Source organism: Colletotrichum paranaense, assembly GCF_030867605.1.
Source record: "Colletotrichum paranaense strain IMI 384185 chromosome Unknown Scaffold_28.1, whole genome shotgun sequence".
Lineage (NCBI taxonomy): Eukaryota > Fungi > Ascomycota > Sordariomycetes > Glomerellales > Glomerellaceae > Colletotrichum > Colletotrichum paranaense.
The window spans coordinates 173,312-196,380 of NW_026848986.1; the positions used below are offsets into that span (position 1 = coordinate 173,312).

At 53.2% G+C, this 23,069-nt stretch overlaps 6 protein-coding genes across 6 annotated transcripts; 1 reads left to right on the plus strand and 5 right to left on the minus strand.

Annotated features, from left to right (window-relative positions):
• Window positions 1-687: 687 nt before the first annotated feature.
• Window positions 688-5,164, minus strand: CPAR01_16730 (importin-beta domain-containing protein; the record flags this gene model as incomplete). The annotated part of the gene is made up of 7 exons (XM_060500975.1): window positions 688-860; window positions 913-3,083; window positions 3,141-3,325; window positions 3,390-3,856; window positions 3,961-4,039; window positions 4,389-4,787; window positions 5,012-5,164. Coding segments are annotated over 7 exons (3,627 nt in total), but the record flags the coding sequence as incomplete, so codon positions are not given.
• Window positions 5,165-11,079: 5,915 nt separating this feature from the next.
• Window positions 11,080-12,306, minus strand: CPAR01_16731 (transcription factor RfeG; the record flags this gene model as incomplete). The annotated part of the gene is made up of 3 exons (XM_060500976.1): window positions 11,080-11,285; window positions 11,342-12,011; window positions 12,079-12,306. 3 exons carry the CDS (start codon window positions 12,304-12,306, stop codon window positions 11,080-11,082), a joined length of 1,104 nt encoding a protein of 367 aa, XP_060340353.1.
• Window positions 12,307-13,391: 1,085 nt separating this feature from the next.
• Window positions 13,392-13,562, minus strand: CPAR01_16732 (uncharacterized protein; the record flags this gene model as incomplete). The annotated part of the gene is made up of 1 exon (XM_060500977.1): window positions 13,392-13,562. A coding segment is annotated over one exon (171 nt), but the record flags the coding sequence as incomplete, so codon positions are not given.
• Window positions 13,563-15,400: 1,838 nt separating this feature from the next.
• CPAR01_16733 (uncharacterized protein) lies at window positions 15,401-15,556 on the minus strand (the record flags this gene model as incomplete). Its single annotated transcript, XM_060500978.1, has 1 exon — window positions 15,401-15,556. The coding sequence occupies one exon, from the start codon at window positions 15,554-15,556 to the stop codon at window positions 15,401-15,403; it is 156 nt and encodes a 51-aa protein (XP_060340355.1).
• Window positions 15,557-16,793: 1,237 nt separating this feature from the next.
• Window positions 16,794-18,811, minus strand: CPAR01_16734 (impB/mucB/samB family protein; the record flags this gene model as incomplete). Its single annotated transcript, XM_060500979.1, has 2 exons — window positions 16,794-18,546; window positions 18,594-18,811. The coding sequence occupies 2 exons, from the start codon at window positions 18,809-18,811 to the stop codon at window positions 16,794-16,796; spliced, it is 1,971 nt and encodes a 656-aa protein (XP_060340356.1).
• Window positions 18,812-22,334: 3,523 nt separating this feature from the next.
• Window positions 22,335-22,478, plus strand: CPAR01_16736 (uncharacterized protein; the record flags this gene model as incomplete). The annotated part of the gene is made up of 1 exon (XM_060500980.1): window positions 22,335-22,478. The coding sequence occupies one exon, from the start codon at window positions 22,335-22,337 to the stop codon at window positions 22,476-22,478; it is 144 nt and encodes a 47-aa protein (XP_060340357.1).
• Between the last annotated feature and the right edge of the window lie 591 nt (window positions 22,479-23,069).

Below are 23,069 nucleotides of genomic sequence, written 5' to 3' on the forward strand. Positions count from 1 at the left end.
CACTCCTAGGACAACGTAACCGAGGACCAAAGTGTATATTGAAATGATTTTTGAATTGTTGGGTTTGGGGGAATTTTTAACTACTTACGACTTGGGGCATCATGAGCTATACATCCACACAACACGCGGGCCTCCCGTACGATGCTATGCCTGCCGCCGGTTTGAAATAAAAAGACGGCCAAGACGAAGACAATCGGAACATCCTCTGTGGCGCCCTTTGAAAATCCGAGCAGAAACAACAAGTCCCATCTTTTCCCCTGCCTGCTGCTCACTCCTCCACAACTGCCGACGACAGGGGAAGCTGCGTTTTCTTGTTTTTGGCGGAGGACCACTCAGTCTTTCCATACACCTCCCTCTCATATCCAGCTGGCCTCCGTCCATCGTTTGCACGCTCTATTGCTCTTGAAGATCTTCTTCCTTTTGGACCTCTTGTAATCTTTTAGGAATGGGGTAATCGTAAATCTTTGCCTCATCAGTCTTTCCTGCAGCCGCTCGTCCACATCGACAGTTGGCAGCTTCGAGCCTTATCCACCGACTTTGCGTTGCGGCAGTGGCTCTTCGGATCATCTCGCGTCTCCCTCATAAGTTCTGAGCTGGGGCGGTCAGAGGTCACTATACTCTTGACACGATCCTCACAGCGGGATGAGGGGCCCGGCTCGGTCATCGATGAAATCTCCGGTAGGGCTCTTAGCTAGCACCACCGTTGACAGGGGCGGCACCTTGTTGCTGAGCAAGAGCCAGTTGGGCAGCCTGGGCATTCTCGGTTGCCTTTTGCATGACGCCCTGCAGGGCGGCTTGGTCCTCGGCGGTGAGATGTGACGCAAGGGACTGGTAGAATTGAGGTTGCTCCTCCTCCATCTCTGCTCGGGGGTTAGCATTTGTTCATACAAGACGGCATAGCCTGCAACTTACTCATCAAAGTCGCACTGAAAAGTTGGTAGGGGTCCACCTTGTCCAGGGGAGACTCGAGCAAAACGCTGTCTTCTCCAAGGTCGTCCTCAGACTCAATGTCATCAACGCCACGGCTGAACTTTTGAGCCTCCTCGTTCAAGAACTCAAGGTACGCGGTGCTCTCATCGCGGCCTTCATTGGTCTCCTCCTCCTCAGGCTCGTCCTCGACGTTCCAGTTAGCCTCGTCCTCAGCCCACTCATCCTCTTCGCCATAGTCATAGGTGCCGGCGTCGAGGTGGTAGTCGTCACGGAGTGCCTCCTCGCGGTTCTTCATAGCGGCAGGCAGCGTCTTGAACAGCTCGGTGACGCCCTGCAGCAAGCGAGGCCATCCAACGGCAATGCTCTGAGGGACCTGGTCCGCCTTGAGGCTGAGCAGAGCCGCAATCGCGACGATGCACAGCTTCTTGTCGTGTACCCGGGTGAAGTTGGACATGCTGCCGAACCACAAGCTGAAGAATCGGTTGGTCCAGCCCTTGGTCTCGAGGATGTGGAGAGTGAGGATAGGGTTGTAGTGAATGGAGTTGATGACCAGCTCCATGAGGTGGATCTTGTAAGCCTTGACCTTGACATCCTGAGCAGTGAGGACAGTCATGGCGAACTCGATGAAACGCAAAACGTAGTTGTCGATGTTGCCGCGAAGGTTCAGCATCATAGCCTCAGCCAACTTGCAAGCACAGATTCTGTCGACGCCTCCAACCTTATTATCGTTGAACATATCGGAAATCATGGAGAAGAGAGCCTCAATGTACTCGGGCTTCTGCACCAGCTGGCCAGCTCCGTACTGGACAAAGTTGTCCAGGGCGGGCAGCATATCCTCCAGGTAAAGCTCGGCGCCAGCCTTGAAAGTGGCGTGGATGAGCTCGAAGGCCTGCCACATGGTGGGGGAGATGCCCTTGGCAGCAAATGTGCAGCTGTCAATGATCTCAAAGACCTCGTTGTACAGGTCGTACAGCTTGTTCTCAAGGGTAACTTGGATGACAGGCATGAGGACGGCCTCGATGTGGAGCAGAACATCGGGAGTGCTCTCGAGGGTGAGAATGAGAGTGCCGATGGTCTGAAGAACGCCGAGGGCAGTGATGCTCTTCTCGTCAAGGTAGTCGCCAAACTCATCCTCACCATTGTCCTTGTTCTTGTCCAGAACCTCACGGACGATGCGGAGGTAGGTATCTCTCAGCTGCTCGCTCAGGGCAACGGCAAATGGTGTCAGCTCAGTGGCAAAGACCTCAACGAAATCCTCCATGACGTTGGCAAGGGCATCGATATCGGCCTCGTTGGCGAGCTTAAGCAGCTGCTGCATGATGGTAGGGATGCTCTGCTGCATGCTGGTACGAATGATGTCGTGTCTGATGAGAGGCTGCAGGGCAAGCGCGGCAGTGACACGCACGGGCAGCGCGACGTCTGCCATACAGTCGAGGATGTGGCGGTATATAGTAAGGAGGTTGTTCTGGTCCTGGAAGTTGAGCTGCTCGAACTTCTCGATCGTGTCGCAAGCCCGCGCGCGCAGGTATCCCTGCTGGCTCGTGAATTCGGGGAAAACGTAGCGGACGAGGAAGTACTCGACTTGGTCGGCGATGGGGCTCTTCTTGCCCAGGATGACCGGCGCCAACGTGCCAATCATTCTCAGGGCACCCTCCTTGGCGATGTGGTTCTTCTTGTCCTCCGGCGCCTGCTCGTACTCGTTGACCACGGCGTTGACAAACTTGAGGATCTCAAAGGTCTGCTTTCTTCGGTTCTTCGTCAGGCCGACGAGGAAGTTGGTAGCCGCAACATCGGGGGCCGAGGCCTCTTCGTAGAAATTGAGCTTTCTGTGAAGATATTCATCGGGCTCGTCCTCGAACTTCTCGATATCCTCCTCGGACAGGCAAAGGACGGGGAACACGAAGTGCATTACCAGGTTCTGCAGGTGAGGCTTCAGGTGGTTCCACATCTCCTTGGGGCGTACCGACTCGTCGAGGAAAACCAAAGTGTATGACAGGCAGGGTCTGCTGAGCCAGGCCGTCTTTGCAACCCATTTCTCGATCTCGGCCAAGTAGTGCTTAAGAATCTCGGGCGCAATCGTGGCGGAGAACTCCTTGGCAAAACGAACAGCGTCCTCGTCCTTCGTGTTGGTGACGGATTGGGGGTTGCCGTGTCTATTGCAGCGTTAGCCAGCCCTCGAAATGCTTATAGGACCGTAGGCCGATGTTTACCTGATGAACAGTCTGTTCAAGTTGAAGTACGCCCACTTCTTAGCCTTCCACCAGTGGTGTTTTTCACGCTCGTATGAATCGTCGGCCATGGCGCTGGCAGGAATAGCCTTTGAAACGGTCTGGAGGAAAACGGTGCACCAGCCAAAGTTGGTTTGCTGGGCGCGAAGGAAAGCAGAGAGTTCGAGCTAGGACGGTGTCAGCCAAAACGTTACAAAGCCAGGCACAACAAGAGGAGGATTTTGTAAATACCCAGGTTGCGTGCTTGTAAGCCTTGAGGGCCAAGTGAAGCATCTCGCCAGCTTCATCGCTCTCTTGCGCGATGAGCTCGTTGCAGATGGCCAAGAGTCTGGGGAAGCTGGCCTCGATAATCTTGTCGAAATGGACTCTGTTATCGCCGTCCGAAGACTTGAATCGGTAGGCGCGGCAGATGGCGAGAAGACATTGAAGACCAGCCAAAACGGAGGCGGCATCGTTCGTGTTCAGGAGCTGCATAGTGTAGTCCATGAAGTTGGGCCACTTCTCGGGGAAATCGAAATGCAGAATACGCTGGAGGACGGGGATCAACTGTTGCCGGACCAGCCCCTGAGAGGCGGCCATGATGGGCAACAGACGGTCGCGGAAGCGCGCCTTCTCATCTTCGGCGATTTGTGTGTCATTCGGGTTGTGGTCCGACTTTTCCCATCCGCGATTTACACGGTTCTTGATATAGATAACGGCTAAGAGGAGGAACCGTTTAGTATGTGTGCTTGGCTAGGTGAAGCCATACGAGAGCAAGGCAGAGTAGGGGGGCAACGAGGTTCGAGAGGAGCCGTCCACGTACTTGATAGTCGCACACTGTTGTCTTGCTCGTTCTGAAGGACCTCGAGGAGAACGTCCATAAACCCCGGGTGCTCTTCGATCTAAGTGGCAGGAGAAAATATGTCAGCCGGCAAATCCAACATCAAGGGTGACTCCGCGACTATGCCCCGTGGGACCGGACCCGATGCCGGGCAGCTGGAGCGGGCAGCAGGCCCGTGAGGGTGCGAAGACGTGTTGGCGGTAGGTATGCATCTCGTCCATGTTGTATACGTCTGTATATGTGCGTGCAGTGCGATGTAGTGCGGATCGTCCCTGGCGCAGTCATGGAGGGGCCATTCGTGGGGGAGGGGGCGGGATCTCTCAGGACACGAGAAGGGGCCAGCAGGAAGCGAGAGCGGGAAAGGAGGACGGGTGGGAAAGGCAAAAAGAGAGAAGTTCTCGTGTTCATACCTGCTTCAGCTGAATCTCAGCCCGCCGTCTCGTGTCGGCATCGGGGTCCAAACTGGCCGCGAGCAGGCCTCGAATCGCCGTGGTGTCCATCTTGGGTGAATTGACGGGGTGATGTCGAGGCGAAGGCGGGATAGGAATTGAGAGGAAGGAAAGCGGTGCGGGTGGTGAAGACAAAATTTTGGGCGGGTCGACTGTGTTGCCTCGAAATGGCGGGGCATGCCACGGCGACGGCGGTACGGCGTGTGTGGGCGTAAGGTACTGGGAGTGGATGTGTGCGTGCGTGTGTGCGGGTGTGGGCGTCGCTGCGTAAAGGTATGTACCAGGCTGCGTAGGTACTGAGGTGCGTATTTCGGACTGCGTGTGCGCTCGCTGGGCTGGGCTGGGCTGGCCTTGCTGTTGCTGCGTGCGAATAAAGGCCAAGTCAGGTCAAGGAGAAACCACGGGGAAGTCAAAAACGCAAGGGTCGACGGTCTGAGGTGAGTGCTGAATGACTGAAAGGACGGTAAGGAAAGTTGGCTGAGATGTGTGTGGTAGGGAGGGGGGGGGGGTCTAGTAGGAAAAGGGAAAAGGAAGGGGACAGGAACCAAAGTCAAGAGGTACACCGGGTAGGCTAGGCTGGGTACCTCGTGTCGCAACGGGATTCCGGGGCATGGCGAGGTACTGCTGGGTGCTTCCAAGCAGGTTCCATCAGGTACTGCTAAGGCATTGACTGGGCTTACCTGTTCAGGCCTGACGTGTAGCGGGTTGTTTTTGGTGCACAAGGCGTCGGATGGCTCCTAAGTTCTGGGCAGCGGCGGGCTACCTTATTGAACTAACGTAAGACGGGCAGGGGAAGAGGACTCGGGTGAGTTTGCAGCTGGTTGTCTGTCTCTGACTTTTTTGACTTTCTGTCTGTTCGTCTGCCTGTCTTCTGTCTTGGGAAGGAAGAGATGTCTGTGTGCGTGTGCGTGTGTGTCTGATGTACGTGTCTGATGAGACGGCGCGGCTTCGAAGGTACAAGTCCACGGCGATGTAAACGGTCGAGATGATTGGCTGCCGGCGAGTTTCTCCAGCTCTGAAAGATCACAACAATGGACAATGCCTCCTGTACTGCATACGGAAAATGTCTCCAACTTTGTCATGAGGAAGTTATGTTGATGCCTGTATACGAGAAAAGAAGAGTGAGAGCGAGACGCGAAGAGTTTTGTTTGACATTGCCAGGTTTCCTGCCTGATGCTGTCCATCTTTCTGGGCTACGTCCCAAAAAAGCAATACTGACCCTTTATTTTCTTTCGCCTTGTTGATGGCGGATGTCAGACGGCAGTGACAGACAGTCCCGGCTAGGCTGGATTGCGGTGGACCGTAAACCTCTACTCTAATGGTTGCGACGGATTCAGGATTCCAACCTCAGGCCTCTGAGTGCGCAATGCGCTACTCCTTTCTCTATAGTTGACGCAGAGGGGCACTTCGCATTGTGTTACAACGCTACCGTCTACACACGAACCGACAATTGAAGAAAATGGCATCTGCTCATGCTCTTATCACGACGAGAGACGCTTGGGTGGGTGAGAGTATGGCCCATCATCCAAAGACGAAGAAACGCCGTGTCACGATACTGCGTACATGCTGTTGCTTGTTTTGGCTGTCCACTTCCGCTTTCGAGTAAAATCCATGGGATGCAACCGCGTCTCAGGAAAATAGGGAGCGGCAGGAAAAGGTGTGTGTCTGTGTGGGAATATCGTCCTTTACAAGTCCAAGCAAACAGGGGACTGGCTGCTAACACGAAATCCATAGAATTGGTTGATGCTACCTTGCACTTCCCTCCTTCCCACCCACCTTATTCGTGCTGGGCTTTTATTGATTGTGTAAGGATTCGTACCTTGGAGTCCCATCTGCAGAATGTTTGCTTCCTTCTTGATTGTTGCAACTGGATCTGCCAAGTAGAGGCAAAACATCTTACTATGTGGTCCCCACGAGAGCAGAGAAATGGAAGTAGCAGTCTAGGAGTGCATTCCGTATATTATGCCCCTCAAACTACCCCATTACCTAAGCTGCCTTACGGAGCAGACGGGCGAACAATGTTTTTTTTTTTCTGTCGGCAGAAAAGGCAGCAAAGGCCAAAATGCAAGCAAACGCAAAAGTGCGCCGTCCACCGCCTCCACCCGCCCTGAAAGCGGTATGGCATCAGGGCAGCCCGAGGCGTCAACACTACGTCTTGATTGGCTCATCTCGGCCCCGGCCATTATCGGGGTCCCCACTACTCCCAGAGTTACCCCCCTGCACCTTCTGTTTTTTCTCCTTCACCGCCCGTCCCACCGTGCCTGTCGTGCCTGTCAACCCAAAGGGTAGGTCGACGCCTTCCAGACCCCTCTTCGTCCCTTCCCCCTCCCCCTCCATCCCATCCACCTCATCGTTCCTGCCAACCCGACTTCAAGTTTCTACTAAAGGTACCTTTACCGTTAAGATCGCGGATAGTGTAGAGCGCTCCTACTACATCGTATTTCCAAGTTTCCGCTACAACCCTCCTTAAATATGATGTATGATGAGCATTTATCTCCAAATTTTCAAACCCGATCAACAGAGAAAATTTTCAGGGGCCGTTCTTGACCCCTCCATTTCGATCCCCGTATGGACTGGCTTGGTCACCCCGTCCTCGGTGTGGACCGAGTTCCCACTTCGCCGGAGCGCAATCGCCGGGCAAAGCTCCACATATAGAAAAAACCTACGGGACACTTCACCTTGCCCGTTTTCTCATGATTGCTCGAGTCACTTCCGTATTCAGAGAGCCCATATCTACTCAATTTGATTTTTTTTAAGGCCTTTGTCTCGTTGCCCCTACACACTGCGCGTACGAGAACTAATGGAGAATGTCGTGTGGTTTATCCGCGTCAACCGCGTCTGAGTTGTAGTAGTTAGAAATAAAGGTCACGATCCCGTCTTTTTTGGCATACGCCCCGCAAAAACGCCGGAGTCTGGGGGTGCTAGTCTGTCTCTATCAACTCTCAACATCAAAGGTCTATTACATCCTTCATGCACTTCAGCAATAATACTCTCCATTCTGATGGCCTGGCAACTACTCGGCTTTTTCGTTAATAAAGCCTTGTATCTGGGATACAAACCCTTTTGTTCACCCCTGTCCTGGTCTCTGGTACTCTTATACTGCTCTAGACCTTGAGCAAGACGATAATAAGTCATTCACGGAGCGACATTTCCCCATGTCGGTAGTTCCTAAGCTGTTGCCCGCAAGATCTGGTGTCGATTTGTAGAGTCACAAATTCGAAGGAAATCCCCATTGAACCCCTTTCCTTCAAGCCTCCAGTAACAGGGTTCATCGCAGCAGCTTTCAAACTTCCAACACCAAGACTTCTACGTACGATGCCAGAGCATCCTTCTTCATCCATCCCATCTTCATTAAGCATCAATCGATACCCTCGAAAGTCATGACTGATGGTCCCCCCCTTCTCGATCATGCCAGATCCGAGAGCATACTATCCTCAGCAGCAGCAGGAAGCCCAACAACTTCCCCAGGGCAATCTTTGCGCCTACCTTATGTTCTTATTACGAGCCGAATTCTCAGGCGCCAGACACTCTATTTCGCATACCTGAGCCTTGATGTGACCAGACTTGAAGCATCAGTGAGTGAGAAACTGGCTCTCCATTTCGAGACGTATATCAGGATGGCAGGTTTAAGCCCGCTAACCTTCCTCCTTCTTGTCCGCCGTTGTCCCAAAAACCCATCTGTACGTTTTCTTGCCTCTTTCATACCCGCACCCACAGCATCGGCAAACCACTAGGTTCCCTCTCTTGGCATACATCGTCGAGACTTCCCAGGTCAAGATCAAACCTCGCCCATCTCGAGGATGTGAATGTTCTCCTCTCCCTTGTAAATCCCAGGCACTCAACTGCCCAAGCCATCATCCCTACCCAGCGAGGCATTTCATCCCATGCTCATAAGGGCCGTGGCAAAAAGACACAGCAACCTTGGTGATCCGATCAGTCTTAGCAGGGCAATGAATCAGGTCAAGTTCAGACCTGTGGGGGAGTGGCGTTGGAGGATGGGAGGACCGACCCTGTTGATGAAATTGGGATTGGGAAGGGGGGGGGGGGCAATCCAGGTAGAGGGATTCGAGTCAGTAGATGGAAGTTGGCGTGGTAGGTGACTTGCGAAGAGAGATCTTGGGATGAGCATTGGGGTGTGTTACTTTGGGGTTTCCTGTGGGCATTTGGGAAGAGATTTGTATGTCATATGAGGGTGCTGTTGCTCTTGTTTTGTCTACATATGGCGGATATCTGATATCATGTAGCTGACCACTTCTCTGGAGACGGAGGTTTGGCTTAGGGGCGTGGAGTATACGAATATCTTGTAGGTGCTAGGTGGACGAAAGGCAGAGTGAGGCCATGTTCGACACCATGGGGAGAGAGGATGCTGAGCACCAAATTGAACTTTTGCCCTTTCGGACTGTTTGTTGTCTTTTGTTCCTAGGTGGCGAGAGACGAAGGAAGTTGAGAAAGCATATGAATAGTTCCTGACTGCCCTGCCCTGCCCCCCCGCCCAATCCTTTTTTCCCCGATGGTGAAAGATCAAATCTGTCCCAACAGGATGGGTTGGTTGCCTGACAAACTCAAGCTTCATACCACGCAGTCGACACGAGCGGTGCACAACTCGCCAGCAGTGGCGATGAACCTTCCGTACCCGAGGGACGGTAGGTGGACAGGGTGACACCTCACATGACCAGGGTGATGCTGGGCAAGACTGTCCAGATGCGACCTGCCGAGTATCAAGACGCGTCTTTAAGATGACAAATGACGAGGAAATGCCCAAGCTGGGATAAGTGATCATTGATATAATCCAGAAACGTTCAATTCATTACAGAAACTTAGTCATCATTCAACAGCCGATAATCGCTGGTTATCATATGCCCAAACGCCAAATACAACAACAAAAATCGCATAATATAAATCCGGTAGATGTTACCACAACTCCAAAACTTTCCAAAAAAATCTGGGTCCAAACGTAACAATCGCCGATATATGCAATACATCAAGTCCGCTCTATTGAGCCACTACTATCCACCCTGGCTACAACATTGTGTGCTTGTTCCCTGTGAAGCCTGCGACGAGCGTGTTAGTTCCCACGTTCGATGTCCCGGCTTGGATAGATATGGTTCCACGATGCGAATAGAAACACAGAACGAATAGAAATAGCGGTGACTAACGAGCTGTTCCGGAAGAGCTGCCCAGGAAGGCTCCACGTGATCCAGGAAGTGTTCCGCAAGACTGGGCAGCCGCAGTCCAGGGAAAGTAGTCCAGAAAGGTAGGGTTGAGTCGTTTGTACCATGTGCCTAGCCTGGCGCTAGTGAACCTCAACCATGCCTCATCTTCAGGTCACAGTGGGTAGTGGGTACCATGAACCGCCAGACTCGTGTCCCATGGCAGGCTGCATTGATGATCGCAACATGCATCCAAAAAGCAACGGATGTTGTCAGGTGCCAAGGTGTGTTTGACCGGCAAAGGCCACTCATGATCGATGGAATGTCTTGGCCATTGTATCGAAATGGCTGGCAGGCCAGGCCATGTATAACTCACCCACATTGGAGATGTATCTCCTCCCAGTAATTTCTTGATTGAGCTCAGTGAGCTAACTCGAGATCCAAAAGGGTTTGGGAGTCTCGGTTGTGGGGGTCAAGGCCTTTCTTGTCCACGGCCACTGTCCAATGGGTGGTACTTCCACAGGCTGGTCCATGAAGCTTTGATCCGGAATCTCCAAAATGTGGAATGAAGTCCATGGTGCGGTGCGAGTGCTTAAGCGCAGATCCGGGTTTGCAAATGGCCAGTTTTGTTTTTCCAGTGGAGAGTAGTTTGCGGTGCAACGAGTCCGGTTGGATGACTGTGACGTTAGGTAAATGAGAGTTCTCAATCATGAGTGTCTCAGATCCTCATGGGGGAAGTTGGCAGAGTATCCTTTCGAAGTTGGTCAAAAAAATTGGCAATCCGTTAACTCACCTTGCTGTCCAGATGCCGTCGCCACCCATTCTATAACGAAACACCATGATGACCCCGAACTCCAAAAGTCCAAGTAGGAAGAATGAAACCCAGACCAGGAGAAGAGAGTAAAATGACATTACATCCACCGCCAGGACGGCTCCAGACAGCAAAGTGGTCCGTGTAAAAAGTCGTCAAAGTCGACTCGGTTCAAGAAAGTACGTCCTCTTCCGTTCCTGGGTTCCGGGCCATAAACACGTAGTAGCAAGTCATACTTGCTGAAAAGAAAAGGTTGATCGAATAGCAAAAATCGTAAGCCCATCCATATATGCAGTCGTAAAACGTCCAGGGGTATGCGCGGCACAATCCATTCTTGGTGAAATCCAGGTCAAGTCCAGGTGAGATCCGGGCAGGATGTAGTAGAACTCGAGACGTAACGGTCCAGGAAGATATGTAGAGCCAGGGAAACTCCGAGGCCGCGCAGAGCCAAAACGCCAGCAAAGCCAGACAACGGAGAGAGCGAGATGCATACTTGCAACTCACGAGGTGATTTCCACACCTCGAATCCAGGAAAAGGGTCTATCCAGAGAAAACAAATGATAAGGAAGCCGACACCGGGAAACGGGTCCAAGACCCGAGATCATTAGGATCAAGTTCATGACAGCGACTCACAGGACGGGCGTCCTGTGCAGTCGGAGTGGCTACAGTAAATTCCAGTGAAGGTAACGTATTAGCGACGCGGGGGGCGATGGCGGTCGGATTGGTGATGCCTGTCGGAATCCCTTTCGCTGCGGCGAGAGTGCGATGATCCACTACTTGTCGTCTGAGCTTTGGAACTCGATGGAGGAGCAGAACCACGGGGTGCAGGGGGCTTATCATACTGTGATCCTCCTTGGCCAGAGAGAGACGGGTGAGCAACACCACCTGCTGGGGACGCTACATAATTAGATTCGGTCCAAGAAGTTGGGTTGGGTACAAAGCTGTATACGCACCGCGTCCGTACATCGGATCAGAAGCCACCGGCGTGGAACCGTACGAGGCTGACGTCGAAGGCGGGTAGTAACCTGTGGGATATCCTGCCGGAACCTGTGATCCGGAAGAGTAAGCCGGCCCTCCTGGCGGAGGCGCCATCGAAGTAGGAGTCCGAGAGGGCTGTCCTGCGTAGGGGTCGGCGGGGTAGTTTCTTTGCGCCGCCATGTTCGCGGCCGTAGCAATGTACGGGGGTTCACCGTATCCTTGTCCCATTTGGCTCTGTCCAGCGTACCTGGGGTCGGCTCTTGGGTCTGGCTGTCCAGAATAGGGATACCCACCACTTGAGTAAGAAGAAGAAGGCTGCTGTTGATAGGAAGGGGTAGATCCAGAGTAGCCCTGGGCAGAGTTCCCCGAGTAACCTGGGGCTTGAGATCCTGGATATCTAGGGGTGCTTTCATAGGAATCACGTCCTACGTCCGGGTAGCCAGTGGAATCCGTGGGACCATAGTGTTGGCGTGCGGAGTGAGTCTCCGACTGGCGGTACCCTGCTGTAGGGGAGTTAGAACGTCTCGACAAAAGAGCCGTCGCGTCTCTTGAGGTAAATGTACCTCCTGAACTATTCCGGGCGGCCTGCTGCCGCCTCTCTGCCTCCCATCGCGCAGAATCGGCCTTCAAGTCGTCGATCATGGCCTACGGAGGCGTTGCATCAGTATACTGGTCGAGCGAAAGGCGACGACAGTGGAGCAAAGCCACTCACTGTTGTTAGGTTTCGGTAGGCGGTGATGTAGTAACCCTGTGAGACTTGTCCGGTCTGGGGGTTCTCGTAGTGACCCGGGCGGACGAGGGCGTCGTTGCCGAGGTAGCGGCAAATATCGGCGGTGATGACCTCGCGATCAATTCCATCTCTCGGAACGAAGTACTCGTTGGAGCGGCCGCTCTGAGGGGCAGACGAAGCCGGAGGGGGGCCACGGGAGGATCTCGACATATTGACGGTTGAAAGCGGGGGGTGGTCTGAGTAGGAGGAGGGAGAAGGGTAACCGGTCGAGAGAGAGGGTCGAGCGAGGCGAGGCAACGTGAAGGTGAGAGAGAAAGAGCAGGAGAGGAAAAAAGAGAAAGAGGAGGGGAAGAGAGTAAGAAATGGGATTGTCGAGATGGCGGGAAGAAAAAGAGGAAGAACGGGAAGGCAAAAGCGGGCAGGGAGTGGGTGGTGGGCGCAGAAAAGGAAGAGGCCAGAGTCTGGCTCTTCTCTTGGGGGTGGGGGCTTCTGGTAGGAAAAACCGGGACCTAGCGGGCAGCGGTAAGTGAAGTCACCGACGTGGACCAGTCAACCACTAGGCTCTGCGTCCAGTGACCAGTGTGGTCAGTGTGGTCAGTGAGGCCCGCCTATGACTGGTCACCAATACCCCTCGACCTCACGTTTTAACTGCGGTTCTGAGCCGTTGAGGCGCGAGGTGTACTTGGTATGGAGTACTGCCCTTGTACCTTTCCTTGCCTTATTTCACTGTTGTTGGTAGCAGCAGCCTGAATGTGAGGTAAGGCCGCCTCATGTAGGCAATTCGAATAACCTAAGCCTATAGACTACCTACACTATGTACCTTACTCACACGACACCCACACACACATCCTCTGCCTCAATCGCTTGCCCTCTCTGCCCTTCCATCTTGCTCTTCCACCCCCCGTGAGATGATGAGGTACGTAGGATGGGAGGCCTTACTCTCCTCCTCCTTCTGTTAAGTCGAACCTGCTCGGGACCGACCAGGCAAGGAAACCACAGGGCTTGCTGGCACCACGTTGCTGACTGACAGTCCCGTGCGGATTTTCCCTCGCGCTCTACCCAAACCCTGGCAACCTAGCCAATATGCCACTGGATCCCCTTAGTGCACGAGGAGGGGGGGCATCGGGGTGGGTTGTGTTGCGTCTACCTATGGTGTGGCCCAAGTCTAGCCTCTTGCTGGCCAAGCGATGATAGCCTGCCTAGCCCAGCTTGCGCCGCCTAGTTCCCGAGAGGAAGACGGACGGCGGGAGGATGAGAGGTATCCCATTGTACATCTCAAGCTATACGTCCCAGCCTCAGTCAAGGTACGCACGGTACAGATGGATACGCAACGAATACCTGACCAGCCAGCAGAGGCGGTAAGAGCCACCTGGCGGGACGGTACGCGAAAAGCAGAAACCTGGTGCAAATGCTCCGTACGGATACAGAGAGGCGGAGAGCGGTTGGGCGGTAGCAGGGAAGAATGGGTGGCGGCCGCTCTGAGTGGATGGAGACGGGATGAGGTGCAGGCTTGCAGCTTTGAGAGAGGTTGGGAGGTTGGGTTGACTGATCGCGCTGCCCAAAAGGGTTACCGAGGAACTTCCCTGCGTCGTGCGCGCACTACCTATGAACAACAAAATCTTACTCACGTCTGTCCAAGTCCAGGACAGCCCCAGGAAACGTCCCGTCCGGGGGCTTTCGATGCTCCGTTTTAGCGCGCACCACGACCACCACTTGGGTGGCCCCGATGACTAGGACCGCATCAAACAGACATCCACGGTGACGTGCGTGAGTACGTCTGGATAGGTACAGTAGTACAGTATTTGCGCTTGTGAGAAGAAGCAAACATGCGAGGGCTGTTGGCGCACACGCACTCGTAATTCGCATCCAAACACTCAGTTGGTATTCGTTGGAATATTGAGGCCTGCCTTTACCTGCTTTTGTCGCCATTGCTGTACAAACAGACGCACGTAAGGCGAACGAAAGGCAATGAAGGCGGGCCAGCTTGGTACATGCTCTCAGGCTGGCCAATAACCCAGCCTGAAAGATGCAGCAGCCAAGCGGTCCTTATACGTGGTATAATGTCGTGTCAAGCTCCAAAAGGGTAGAGATGAGACAGACGGCATGATGGCGAGCTGTTGTGAGATCCAATGCGAAGGTTTGTCCTCCATGTTACAGCAGGCTCGAATTTCGCTGCACCGGGGGGGTCGGCTCAATGGTGCGCGTATTATTTGTTCCTGCCTCCGCCCCTTAGAAAGTCGAAACTCGTCCAATGCGACACGGCATGTCGAGGCCCAATCGAGAGAGTTGCGTGCGGGAGATGCTGTTGAGCCGAAAACGCGAGAAGATTGGCAGCAGCTCGAAGTAGATTGATTCCAATGGCCTATGGTCGTCCTTGGGGTGTCTGAGATCCGCCATTCCCCTTGATTGAGCCCAACCCTTCTCCTAGGACCGGGTATCGTGAGGTCCGGTGCTGTTGCTTGCCTCATAGCCTATAGGGGGTTCGAAAAGGATCCAGACCTTCCGCCCCAAATATTCTTGTTTGAGAATTTGGCGTAGCTGAGGCTGAATTACATTCATCGGCTTGGGATGAAGTGGTTTGGAGAAGATGTGGCTCGTGAGTAGTCCCTTCTAGACCGTCGTTCTATGGCGTTTTGGGCTGTTCTTGTCAAGGATGTATCGAGAAGACGTTTGACTACTTTGGCGTAGTGGCGTTTTCCAACATCCGCTAGGCCATTTCCTTGAGCGGCAGTCTGCTTGCCGAGGCTAAAGAAGAAGTGTGTACTCTATTGTGTCTGTGTAACTTTGGAAAGTCGGGCAGGATGCTACGGGAGACCGCTTGGACATTACAATCCGTGTCGATCCCCGTTGAACAAGCTGGGAAACATTCGTGGACTTCAAAGGCTAATTTCTTCTGGAAACAGGTAAGTGTTAGATGCAGAAACCAGTCCGTAAGTGCATGTATAGTCTGCGCGCTTGGAATCCAAGCGTGTGAGCCAGTGTCGAAAGTTGCGTTTTCTGGCAGACTCGATTTGGCAATTCCCCAGCAACTCTCCAGCCCCTGATGACCTCCTTGCCTATGTCAGCTTGCCAAAGGCAAGAATGGTTAGACGATGCAAGCCTGGAGTCTGACTTGTTTTTTTCTTTCTGTCCCTTTCAATTTCCTCAAGTCTGACTGACCGAGCTGTTGGTACCCTACCAGGACGGGATATCCCAGCCTCAGACGGCGACCAGCCGGCGCGCTTTTCAGGGCGCAAAAACTACTTATTTGATGCTCCTCATTGACAGTCATGACACCCGCCCCCCCCCCCCCCGCCGCTGACTTCTATGAGAACCCCGTGGCTGTGGAGCGTGGGACGACGGACGTTCGTTTCCTGGGACCCTTGCCCTCGACTGCCGGCCATTTCGCGACTTGACGGCGCAGCATGCCGTTGCTTGCCCTGTCTCTTGATCGTCCGGCGGTTGCTGGCGGCGTCCTCATCAAAAATTGACTTCGCCGTTGCTGCGAACCCACTCAGGGTCGGCGATGTGGCCCCATTGCATCGCTGCGAAGCGGTGGCCTATCGCTTCCGACTGCCGGGAATGCCCCGTCTCTTTTCCTTTCCAGTCTCCATTTTGTCCGCGATGGTCCACGGATCAAGACAAGGCGAGTGCGTGCTTTTTTCCCGCAAACGCTGATTTGTGTGGTTAGTACGGATACGGAGACAGAGTAGTGTTGCTAGTCGGGGAGTTGGTAACGGTGCGTCGGTGCCAGGTGGTGGTTGGCAACGTTGGGTATCAATGCCTCGCGCCAAAAATGTGGCCCAACCCACCTTGGCCCAAAAGATGCCTAACTAGCAACCAATCGCTTGCAGACGTCATCCGGATTGTGTCAATCCAGACGCAACCAAAACGATGCGTGAACCTCGATCCAACAGTATCACGGAACCGGCCTCGATCAGGGATCCGATGTGCACCGGTCTCCTCCATCCAGAGCACAAACGTACTGGATGCCGTTTTCTTATTCAAGATTTTGTATTCATCTTTGTAAATCGTGAGTCCGAAGCCTTGCTCGCTGGCACTGCTGCCCCTGGCGCTCCCAATATTGGTTCAACCCGTGGGTCATGAGGATCCGGATGCGTCGCGGAAGGCTACAGGCGGGAATTGGAATGACGACACTTGCGGGTAGTTTCGATCCACATGTAGCCATCCAACTCGTCGGTTGCGCCTGCGGAGACGCTCAACCACATGTATGTCCCTGTCCCGTCAGGCCGTTGTGGTTCGCCAAGTTGATCCGTCCTCATGTCTCATATGACCACGACCTCCGATAGACTGTAACCCGGCGCAAGGCCGGAAGCAACGCCCAGGTCCGCGACTGAGTCTACTGTGAGACAGGATTGCTTCCCAAATTGCTGTACCGGGTGCCCAACTGGGCAACAACGGATAGCCATACCGGGTCCCGAAGTCATGTCGTCCCTGCCCGGTGGGTACCCTTGTGTAAGACTCGCCTCATAATTCGCTCGGTGAAGCTTGAATTTGGAAAGAAAACGCCCATCGGTGATGATTCCTCAGGTTCGTCGGGGGCTTTGCCGTCAATCTCCTGTACTGCGGTGACCCTTGGACCAGGCCTCAGGGCGTCAAAGTTTACCAACTTCCAAGTCTCGTTGCGTACCAGGCGGCAGGACCCGCTCGACAGACTTTTGGCGTGATGTTGGCAAAGACGGGCATATCACCAGGATTCATCCAAACTTCAGTCTGCTCTGTCCATGCTCGAGCTTGCCGCCGCGGCCCCCCCGCTTGGCCGAAGTTCCTGAAGTCTTTGGGCCAGAGCTGCGGGTGGCAGATGAGTGCTGAGCAAGTGTGGGCTTGCCACGTTCCTGGTCTTGTAGATCTTTGGCAAAATGCCAATCCTCGTGGCTTTGGTGCTCCTCTGGCGTTTCAAACCCCGTATTGCACCGCGAGCATACGAAGCCCGTGGTTGGCACCTCATGGAAGCCACCATTGCCTTCCTCGTGCGCCAGACTCGTACCTGGAACAGCCATGGAAGGCTCACCTGACTTAGTCTCTTCTCGGGATTTGATATCGCTCTTCGCGGATGCACCGTCGGACGGCATTTCTTCGTCAGTGGAAACGTTACGTGCAAAGAAGCGATGGATCGCCCCTCCCTCCGTCCGACGTTTCTTTGGCGGCTTTTCTTCAGGAATGGGCATATCGCTTGCTTCGCGGCTACTCTGCCTTAGCGCCTGGGCTTCCTCTCCTTTCAGCAAGAAAGCGCCGATGCCCATGTTGCCTGTGATGCCGTCTTCGAAGCCGCCCACGCTTAAGCTGAGGTTGGCGCATGGCCAGACGTTGCCTTCCCCTATTATTTGGTTCAAGAGGTTCTTCGCAAGTTCGAATAAGGCTTGCTCATCTAGTGCTTTGCCCTGGGGTATTGGGCCTTGGCGCGATTTCATTTGGCCGCCATGCCGGTGGTGCAAGTTTATTGTCCTCGGCCTACGCCTATTCTCCAAAACTCCCTCTTCAACCAAGCGGGCGAAGATGTCGGCAGCAAAGATCCTCAGCCAGCGATGGGCTTGTTCCGGGGTGTTGATGTAGGGCCGAAACGATTTTGCCGATAACATCGACTTGATTTGTGTGCGGGAGTTGACATCACTAGCGTCGATGCCACGAATGGTATTGAAAACCCAGCTTCCGGTGTCCTGACCTAGCTTTGCTTTCATCTGATCCAGAGGGATGGCCAATAGCTCTTCGACGGCGTCAGTGTTGAAGGTTGAGACCACGTTTTCGCCAAGCTTCCCCCCGAGATTGCGTATCTTGGTGAACTTGAAGCCTGACAGAAATTGGGCCACGGCTCGGTTTCGAATGACGGTCTGCTGGTTGGGCTTCTTGTGCCCGGAGCCCAACTTGCTCAACAGCTTATTTTTGGCAATACCTCCGGAGCATGTGTAGTGTAACTTCTCCAGGATCTGTCTTCGGACATCGCGGACAATCTCAGACCCAATAAGGATCGCCACGTCGTCCCAGTCTGGGTCCACGGACTCCTCCTCCTCATTCAGGTCGATGAGAGCATCCGCTTGCCAGTCCAGGGCTGCCACGGACGGGGCTGGAAGATTCTCCGTCGGATCGTCGTAAGGTGGTGGGTTTCTCAGCTCGGGGAAGCGTTCCAGGAGAACTGCATGGACATGTGCGGAGAGATCAAGGAAAACCTCGTCAATGCTGGCCTTTTCAACCTTTTGCTGATCCGCAGGCAAACTTTCCTTGATGACTGCCAGAATCTTTCTGCACTGAAGGCGGTACGGATCGAGAGAGACTTTGTCGCTCTGGATGTTGGCAGCAGCATCATCACGGTATGCCCACCTGTCGTCGCCTTCTCGCCAAGTTGCTACATGCTGGGCAACTAATGTAGGGCATAGCTTCTTCGCATCCGTCAAAGTGCAATGACGACCGATGCCGTGCTCACGTGCTGGATAATTGACAGCAATTAATCCTTGCCTTAGGGTTGTTAGTTGACAGAATGATCAGACGGAAGGGCCACGTACCATTGCTGGACAGCCAAAGGCTGGTCCTTAGGCACGCCCAAACGAACCATCTCGCATTGTGCATAGAAAGCATCTAGGTCAATGTGGGCTACAACTCGTAAGGGGCACGATGTATTGTAAGTCGCTAGTTGGGACAGTTGTTTGAAGGTGAACTGAGATTTGCGTCTGCCGATGCCGGGGATAGGGGAAGATTCCCGGAAGGGCTGTGAGGACGACATGATATCACGTCGGTAGGCGTCGTGAGGCCCCCTGCTCGCTTGCCGGATTCTCAACGGCGTATTTCTTGGGTCGACATGGACCGGACGTCGTTGACAGCAAAGTAGATAAATAGAATTCTCCTTCTCGTCCACTTCCGATTAATCCCTCGTTTTCCAACAACACAAAGGCCCAGTGCAGCCGTTTGTCTGGAATCGATGAGATGGTTGATGTGTTGTTGCACGGATAATTCTTATACGCAGAGATTAGCAGGTCGTTGAGGTAAACGCGCCTGCAAACGCGCCTGCCATTTAGTGTCTGTCGAAGCTAGGTACGTACACTTGCAACAGGTCAGGTTTTACCGAGAATTCAATTGGTCAGCGGCACTTTAGGGATCCACCTTTAGCCAATGATGACCCGCAGACGTCCGGGCTCGCAGCGCTCATCCTTCAACCTCCTACAACGACATCGGCTCCATCTACTTTAGAGAGGGAAGGCTTCATTACATCTCAATCTCATCGTCCGACGACATGAGGCTGCATACCACTTGGTTTCGTCAACATGCCATTACTCTGCTTTCTTCGTCGTTGAGTCCCTTGAGGACAACAGTCCATCTTGCACGAACTCATTGGGTGCTCTTAACACTCCTACTTCATCCTCTCGCGATTCGCCATTGAGGAAATTGCTACGCCGCGATGCTGCATCATTCGTCCGCTTATTTAAGCCGCTATCAAGTCTCATCAGGCTCGTGCAAAATCTGCATCTTGGCTGGTTCCCTATCAGGATCGTCTCTGCATCCTTCTTCGTCATTACCCTATATCTAGCTTATAATTCGGACACGCCGATTCAATTCTTCACGTGTGAACATCATCCTCGCCCTCTCTCAACGTTTGAACTAGTCCTGGGAGGTGCGGTCACACAGCTGCAACCTTCATGATGGTGTGTCGTATGTCAGCTCTTGGAAGACGCAGCCTCGGCCGTGCCAAGAAATACGTTTCAAGACATTCCTAGCTCTAGTGCTCCGTACATTGCGCGCCTTTCCAGCGCCTCATAAGTTTATGAATGAGAAAGGCGCCCATCAGGCAACAGCCGTAAAGGCAACACGAGACTGCAAGATCATAATTAAAGCACGCCGCGTGCCGAGCTTTAAAGCATCACAAATACCTCGAGCTGAATCACTCAGTGGATCATGGTCTCTTGTACCTTTGATGCTCTGTCTCAGCCTCCAAGCCGAGAATATTTTGTTTCTGGTCTACCGTCACCAGATGGTCTGAGTTGAAGAGTCCAGCGAGCCTGCTGCGTCTACATCGTTCTATAATCGACCCCAACGATATCAGCAGCAGGCTGCGAGTCACTGATTCGCACATTGTTTATCCAAAGAAGCAGGTGGTACAGAATCCAGAGTCAGTCTATTCAATCTAATTTCCCCACTTCACCTCTGATTATACTAAGCTTCATGACATACCTACCTCATCAAGACGTTCTACCTTCTCACTTACCTGGCAGATCACGGAGATCAACACTCGTCCTCCGGTTCTCAGACTGCATGCCGCGTCTACTGCCCTAGCGTTAGCGTTTAATTGACCAATCTGAAGAGAAGAGAAAAATGAAGAACAGGCTGCATATCTCCTCGCACATGGGGACTGGTCATGACACTGCGCCGGCCGCAAAGCCTCGCTGCCGCCGACCACGAGGCACGGCATCCCACCACAAGTAACGGAGGATAAGACACAAATCCGCTTCCATATGTAACCCCACGCTTCACGTAATGCTATGACGATTACTATGCTTCATGCGATGCAGCTAGGCATCCACTCACTTGGTGGTTCGGATCGGGGGTTTCTCGTGTCAAACCTGGGTTCCCGTGATTCCGTTGACCACCGCTCTTCGTAGGAGGCTCGGTTGCACAGAAGTCGACGATATGACATAAGGCTTCTTTCGGAGGGTCTTGCTGGTATAAACTATCAGGCATCCAGTCACCCTGAAACCCACCTTGTGCGGTCCACCGTTCGGCTGGAATGCGGGAATCTCTATTCACTGCAAAATTCACGGAGTGGCTTGTCTGGGGTTCGAACAAGGCGCCGTCCCTTCGCAAAGCTAGTCCGTTTGGACTAAGAGGTGTCTTAGAACGAGTCATTGTTGCTAATAAATAGTAGTATCCCGAAGTCAACATTTCGACCCCGCTTCAGCCCTACGTTTACGAGATGGATGGCCTGGATCTCGATCATGACGGACCCCCGGGTTAAGCGCGCGACGTATATGGAAAACCCCTCACTATATTTCGGCAGAGGGGAGTGGTGAAGGAAATCGAAAGCTGCACGGAAGCAGGCCGAGGTGTCTGCGGTACTCGACCATACACAACAGCAGGATTACCTCTGTTGAACTATAAGCTTCAAGGTGAGCCATAAGGCTGCCCTATTGTTAGCGTTGCCTTGTCCCGCATTGCCTTATCCTTACAGGTAAGCCACGGCCACGGCCCTATGGTCATCTTTGGGGTCGGCTCCCGGTCTCGTCTCCGTCCCGCGGTATCGCGGTATAGTAGCTGACTGGTTGCCAAACCCAAGTGCCGGCGATGAAGTCGAGAAATTCACCCAACACGGCCCACTCCTATCCCACCGCCTGCAGGATTCGCCCCCATGTTACTAGTTGAAGAGCTCGGTCATCCCGCTGCGGCTCTCGAGACATGCGGCGGGTAGCAGAGCAGGCGTAACCGCATCACCGGCGTCAGCCCAAGAATGTTGATTCCAATGTTGACCTTTGAGACAACCAGTCAGGAACCGCTTTTTTTCCTCTCAGGTCCTTATTTGGAAACCTCTCCGGAGCTGAGATGGCTTCCCCTGGCATTGCGGGTGGGGGTTGGTCTCGGAGCCCTATGCTGTACTGGTCGAGATAGAACGACTGACGCAAGATCCAGCACACCCATCGGACGCTGGAACCACGAGCGGGGGCCAAGAACACCTTCTTCTAGGAACGTTTCGTTCGGGAAGAATGTATCATTGCCATTTTGAGCCACGTCCGAGGGAGCTCGGCCATGGGGTAGACCTGCGCAAAGCGATCTAAACCGATTCTCTGATCTGAGACTGGAGTGCTCGTCCTGAAGATGCGGAAGGCAGACGTCCGCCTTCAGTGTCATCTGAACATGGTAGAAATTGATCACATATATAATGAGACTAGAGACCTGTTGCTATGGTTCAAAGAATATACCGAAGCAAATTAGTATTTCTGTCTATCTCATCTTTATCACGTTCTTAGACCTAGATAACTTACATCACTACTCCATATCAAGCTGTATCGAACGATACACGCTCTTTTGAATCTGTTTCTCACCAAACTCGACCTGCTCGACCTGAATCACAGTCAATCTCTCAATCTATTTTGAAGTCTGTCTCCGTGCCTCTCAGATCTTTCAGACTTGAATCATACAATATGTAAGTCAGCGAACTAGGTTTCCTTCTCTCTGAATCATAAACTAACCAGCACTCTCCTAGGTCCGACGATGGGAACGACTCCGACACGTCGGAGCTCCCTCCCAACAGCACAAAGTCCATGCCCGAAGGGTCTTGGAAGTGCTGCGAGTGCAGCGAGAACAACAACAGCGAGCTATGCGGAACGGACGAGAACGACAATATGAAGTGCAACGCAACGCCTTGTAATCACACAAAGTGTGACGACTGTTCAGACCCGGATTGAATTTCCGATTTTCACGTGTCTGGCTTAGGATATTAGGTATACGAAGGTTCAATTTGATGCAGGATCACAGCAACTGCTACGGCATGGAGGATTTCACGATTGGCAAGGAGGCTGGAGTTTGGAGTTTGAGATCGGTAGTTCGGCACCGACGTGCCATGATAAACGAAGAGGAAATGGCCTGCTTTTGTACTAAGAAGTCCGTCTACAACACGAAAGTAGTCTATGAGTGTGAAGATCTCCCCCCCTCATTGCAGCCTTACTCCACTCGTAGAGTCTTCTACGATCGATTCAAGTGCAGCCAAGAATCTATTGAACGGACACCCAAAGAAGGGTCACAGGGGCACCAGAGAGCTGTATGGCGCCCGTGCCAGAAAGTCAAGAGCTACCGCCAACCCCAACCGACGACATGGAGGATATCGCATCATCGTCACCCACCACAATCACGATATCTTTACCAAAAAACGTCAAAAACATACAACACCAGGTATTCGCTGGTCGTCACCGACCCAACTACTAATCCGGCCCTCATTGGCTTATCTATGGGAGAGCGGACGGGATCCCGAGTTTTCCAATGGGTATGGTCGTATGTGA